This window comes from Polyodon spathula, chromosome 16 (genome assembly GCF_017654505.1).
Source record: "Polyodon spathula isolate WHYD16114869_AA chromosome 16, ASM1765450v1, whole genome shotgun sequence".
Classification (NCBI taxonomy): Eukaryota; Metazoa; Chordata; class Actinopteri; order Acipenseriformes; family Polyodontidae; genus Polyodon; species Polyodon spathula.
The window spans coordinates 948,086-954,120 of NC_054549.1; the positions used below are offsets into that span (position 1 = coordinate 948,086).

Sequence of the window (6,035 nt, forward strand, 5' to 3'; positions counted from 1 at the left end):
TGCATTCCTTATATAAGTCTCAACGGTTTCAGTAAATGTGTGTTTATTTTAAAATATGATATCTGGTTAAAAAAAAACCTCTAACAGGGTGTCACTTCTCAGATCCCGCCCCTTCAACAGCTTCTTTTCTATCATGAACCAACCAGCTGCTTCCCCTATTGACTGACATGCCTTCAGCCAGTAACATGACCTAGAAGACACTGGGGAAGTGAGCTCGGAAGTGTAACAGATTTCCTGCAGGTAAGGTATAGGATCAGAGCTTTCTTTACCCTAGTACAGTACCAGACATCGTGGTTTGAAATGAAAATACATGTTTGCTATAAAAGGTTGCTTTCAAAACTGCACATTTAGATCTATGTAGGAACTGGAAATGCAAAACAGGCAAGACATTTTGTTTGTAAACTACAATTACTTTAAAACATAATACAAAGCGAGTAAAGGAATTTAACACACAAATGATTTGCTATGTTATTTTGACAGAAGTACACTTACTGGTGAACCTGTGACTTTGACATCATTAAATTGAATAAAAATACAGAAATATTACTTGACAAACAAGCCAAAAGATTAACAAGATAAGCTTTTTAAACTGTATTTAATCCCACTGCCCTGTAATATTAAAATAAACGCTAAAGCAGTCAGACAGCATCTGTAGCAGCACGGTTTGAACTACCACTTAAACAGCAAAACAAAAACCTTTAATGGCTTAGTATTGTATCAAACATTTAATCAAAAATAATGAGGATTTTGCATTGATTTATATTTTTCTAAATTAATCAATAATATGTTTGCATTGGGGTTTTTTTGGGGTTATTTTATTTTTCATTCAGAGTGCACAATTATTTTCTGTCTAATAACGTTTGCTCACCACAGCAATACCCCCAACGCTCAGGAGCTCCAGAGCTGCAGGACCAAGCCAGCACTACAGATACTGGCCTGTAGGGTCCACTGTAGTGCAATGAGGAGAAAGTCCCTGCCGGCTTTGCCTCCCTGACCTGCGGGAGCATGAGAGCCAATGAGACGGTCCTGATGGAATCCTCAGCATGCTGTACGTGAAAATCAATGGCAAAATTTGAAATAAATAACAAATCACAAATGGAAACTCAGTCTAGATCCTTTATTTAGTAGTGTAATTACTAACTGATTTCCTTGCTCTTTAATTTTAAGGTAATTCAAGCAGGTTGTGTTGTTTATACAGCTCCTCTGTAATCTCGTAGACTTTGGAGATAAAGGGCATCGCTTCTCTTAACATTTCAACCACTTGCTCGGTGGAGCCCACATTCATAGTTTGAAAGAAGGCAGCTCTCCCGGGCAGAGCGCAGAACGCCGCGGTTGCTGCTTTGCGGATGATCCAGGCGTGGTGCTGGGCCAGGGAGTCGTTGTAGGCATCGGTGCACATGACTGAAGTCTTGCTGTCCTCCGTGCTGGTCCTCAGCTTCTCCAGGAAGAGTTCCAGCCAGCGCAGGGCGCGGTGCAGGCGCAGGAGCGTCCGGCACCCGGATTCGGGGTGCTCCGCTCTCCTCTGCAGGTCCACAAGGTTGTTATCCAGCTCATACTTCACCATAGACTGAAGAGTCTCGTATTTCTCCCCATTCTCCCCCGTCCGGTGGGTCACCATGATCTGGATTTTGTTCACTGCGTCTTTGGAGATGAAGGAAAAGATTGAGCCGAGGCTGTTCATAAACCTACATAAAAGAAGGGGAGTTTAATGGCTTGTTTTGCAGACACCCTGACACTGGACAAAATGGACAGTGCTGGAAATAGTCTATTATTCAATTTAATGAAGGAGGAACTTTAGTTTAGTTTATGAACGTTAAAGTTCAGTTTATATGATTTAGATAGCGCTGGGATAAATATTCAAACATATGTATTCTGTGTAAACAGTGATGTTTGCGGGGGTCCCAGAGTGGCTCATCCCAGTTGGACATGTCCAGGCTGCACAAAGAGGCCAAATTTTGCTGGGACTCCGAAGGGGATGTCACATTGCCTCTGACGCTCTCAACAGCAAACCCTACTGGCCCGACACCGAGCACATTCAGAGTGGATAAGAGGCAAGGCTGGTCTCTGTTCTCTGGGAGTGGTAGCCCACCCACCTCTCTTCTAGATTGCTCAGCATAAAAGCGATTCTGGCTTTATAATTATAATCAGGCTTGTGAGATCGGAGGACGTCACATGCCTTAAGAACGTCTGTGCTGTGTGGGGACTCGCTGTGGCGAGGAGAAAAAACATAATTGGACATTCCAAATTGGGGGCAAAAAAATGTATAAAAATAATAATTGGTCACGCTAAAAAAATAAAATGATGTTTGTATAAATTGAATTAGAAAATGTTGCTAACTTTTTTTTAAATTCACAATTGGCAAAGTTTAAAAGTTGCTGCAGCCCCCTGCAGATGGCTTGCCCATACATTGAGACTGCACGTTCTGCATCCACTGAATTGGTGTTAAGGCAAAGCTTTGCCAAGTTATACAGATGTGGAACTTGATTAGAAACAGCCCCAAAATTCGGTTACCCAAGAGCATCTGGTATACTTTAATAAAGGCAATGTATGCAGCACGTTCATTGTCGTGTTATTTGTCCCATCCAATAATTTATTTTATTAGTACCGTACACAGAAAACGTGGCTATTCGGGTCTAAAAATTCAACTGTGAAAAAGTAAGCAGCAGGTTGAGGCGGGGTGGCTGTGCCAGATCGTTTTAGTACTGATTTAATTTGCAGACAGGAATACTTTTTGCCTGCGCTGACTTTCCAGTTTGGTTTCTGAAAGCTGTTTATTTAACGTTATGTTCAGCAGCCTCTGTAGCCTTTTGTTTAATGTGTGATTCTGAAGCTAAATAGCGATCGATCGTATTTTCTCCAAAGACACATTAAGATATGCAAATCAATTACCTCAAACTGCATGTACAGTTTCTTTGGCAAATATACTTTGTTTTTTTTTTGTCGTCCATTTCTACTATTTTACCAAACAATGCAGCAAGTTGTCTCACCCCTACTGCACAGTACAGGGCACAGAGAAGCAGTACAGATGCACTGATAGGCTGATTAAAACTCATTTGAATAGTAAAGAACAACGTTAACTGCTTTTGGAGATATTTTTTGTTGTAAATGTTATTTGTGGATGTTTTTTGTTTGTTTTTTGCTTATGTGCAATGCACACAGGACGGCTAAGGAATAAAAAAGAGCTTCTACAGGAAATAAAAATGTCATATAAATATCATATAGGAGATACTGAACTTAAAGAAGGACTCCATGAAAAAGACCTAGGAGTTTTTGTTGACTCAGAAATGTCTTCATCTAGACAATGTGGGGAAGCTATAAAAAAGGCCAACAAGATGCTCGGATACATTGTGAAAAGTGTTGAATTTAAATCAAGGGAAGGAATGTTAAAACTGTACAATGCATTAGTAAGACCTCATCTTGAATATTGTGTTCAGTTCTGGTCACCTCGCTACAAAAAGGATATTGCTGCTGTAGAAAGAGTGCAAAGAAGAGTGACCAGAATTATTCCAGGTTTAAAAGGCATGTCATATGCAGACAGGCTAAAAGAATTGAATCTATTTAGTCTTGAACAAAGAAGACTACGCGGCGACCTGATTCAAGCATTCAAAATTCTAAAAGATATTGACAATGTCGACCCAGGGGGCTTTTTCAACCTGAAAAAAGAAACAAGAGCCACGGGTCACAAATGGAGATTAGACAAAGGGGCATTCAGAACAGAAAATAGGAGGCATGTTTTTACACAGAGAATTGTGAGGGTCTGGAATCAACTCCCCAGTAATGTTGTTGAAGCGAACACCCTGGGATCCTTCAAGAAGCTGCTTGATGAGATTCTGGGATCAATAAGCTACTAACAACCAAACGAGCAAGATGGGCCGAATGGCCTCTTCTCGTTTGTAAACTTTCTAATGTTCTAAAGAAGATGTGCAGTTTGCATCTCTATATGAATTGGCCCTTAAAAGAGGTGAATTTCGCGGTGACCTCTCTTTTTTTTTACGTAGACCCCTATTAATTGGCTTGTTATGGAAATGGATAGAAATTTGCCAGTCTTGTCTGCTTTGTATTATATTTTTTTGCTAAGCTGAAACATGTGTTTTGTTTTTTTAAGGTGTTTTTAAATAATAAAGTATTGCATTTTTTATATGCGAGTTGCAGGGTTTCCTACCAAATTCCTTTTGGTATTCGTTCATATAACAGAATTATAACCCACCACTGATTTAGATAGATTTCACCGATAGCTTAACAACAGTGGCATGACATGCAAGTAACTCAATGGGGTTCAAGCCATTCCAGTCACTATATAGATCTCACAAGAGTAGTACTGAAAAAATCAAAGGCTACAATATTTGTATTTTTAAATGCTATCTGGATCTATGCTGGGATGAAAGCATTCAGTTTGGATACCCACTGATTTTAAAGGAGTTCTTATTTACTTGATACTATTCAATTGACTGCAGGAAAGCAAGCTCTATAGTTTTGAAGCCATTATCACACATGATATACTCACTGCATTTCCATGGGATCACCATTAAGAGGCGCTCTACCCATCATCAATCTCTGTCCACACATTGTACATTCAGATGACTATTTTACAAGTAAGGAATCCTAACAGGCATTACTTTAAGCTTGTATTGAATCAGGTATCGTTATGTACAAGAACATAGGGCATGCTTACTATGTGCTTCCTTCAACAGTGCACACATGCCATCTGTATTGGGGGTTTGTTTCCCCCCCCCCCCCCCCCCCCATTAATCCAACGTCTCGTTCTATGAGAGTGTCTGTTTATTTAATCCTATGTAGGCCCACCGTGTAATATTTGATACAACTTTCAATCCATTTGTAATGTAAGCACCAGCTTTAAACGATTACACTTTTCAATATATTGTTCAGGATTAGGAGCTGTTAGACTACAGTTTAAAGCTGGCACTTGTAGGCACTTAGGACCTTATTCTTTAAACAGTGTAACATGCTGCAGTACAAACAATGCATCAGTTGCAATGTAACATGCTGCAGTTCCAACATACTGTTAACAATGCATCATTTAAAGTCAGAAGTTTTAAATGACTTTTGTGTTGATGCCTCCTTCTCATTTGAAGAGGTATTCAAATCATAATGTGAGGTTTAATTAATCAAACTTTATTTTAAAAAATAGCAGACAGTTTAAAAAAAAAAAAAAACTGACGCTATTATGTATCAAATCTGAAATTACTAAGACTGTCCATTGTATGGTTCTTCAGATTGCCTTAATTCGCGTTCAGTTACAGGACTGACAGTAGGACCGAAGGCGACGTGTGTACGCCCTGCCAGAGTCACATCCCTTTCTTGGAAAGCCGGCTGAACAAGTACAGTACATTCATATGATTCATGTTCCTGATGCACGACTGACACGTTGGAATACTTAACGTGAAACAGTTACCGATAAAGCAAGGTCCTGTCACCGCTGTAAACACAAATCAAACAAAACTAAATAATCGACTTCACACCGAGAGCAACTCTAACAGCAAACACACGTCACCGAGTCAAACGCAACCCCGCTTCATTTTATGTTTGATACATAACAAAATTAAAATAATAAATAAAAAAATAAAAAAAAACATAAGATATGATAAGAAAGGGAACGAAATCCAATACAGAATGACTGATCAAGTCAGTATCATCTTATCATCAAGCGACTGACAGCTGGGTCCTGCCCAAGAGACCTCAAAATGCAGCTAGGGTCTCCCACCTGACAAGACCCCTCCACCCACTCACGTAGCTGTCGGTGAGGATTTCTTGGTTGTCGGTGAGACATGACTGAAAAGCGATCAGCACTTCTTTCAAACTAAACTTCCCTTCCTGCACAGAGTCAGAGCCGGCCATGTTTACCAAACCTTCACCCGGAGGTAGGAAAGAGCCGGACAGAAACAAATAGTCAACCAATCGGAGTCGAGCTCCGAGGCGCGTCACTGCAGAACATCAAATCCTTACACCCGCCTATCCTGAAGCGTGATTCGTTGATTTTCCAAACACTGGGCGCGGTTTACTCGAGGGCAGGCAGT

General features: G+C 40.2%; 1 protein-coding gene across 1 annotated transcript; it reads right to left on the reverse strand.

Annotated features, from left to right (window-relative positions):
- Positions 1–1,103: 1,103 nt before the first annotated feature.
- Positions 1,104–5,902, reverse strand: LOC121329046 (ceramide-1-phosphate transfer protein-like). The gene is made up of 2 exons (XM_041274316.1): positions 5,723–5,902; positions 1,104–1,685 (listed from the first exon to the last, which is right to left on the reverse strand). The coding sequence occupies exons 1-2, from the start codon at positions 5,854–5,856 to the stop codon at positions 1,163–1,165; spliced, it is 657 nt and encodes a 218-aa protein (XP_041130250.1). The 5' UTR covers positions 5,857–5,902; the 3' UTR covers positions 1,104–1,162.
- Positions 5,903–6,035: the final 133 nt, after the last annotated feature.

Bases quoted from the DNA above. Each gene is read 5' to 3' on its own strand.
- LOC121329046 (XM_041274316.1), bottom strand. From the start codon at position 5,856: ATGGCCGGCTCTGACTCTGTGCAGGAAGGGAAGTTTAGTTTGAAAGAA. The intron at 1,686-5,722 runs GTGGGAGACCCT...TCTTTTATGTAG, and splicing joins GGGTGGAGGGGTCTTGTCAG to GTTTATGAACAGCCTCGGCT.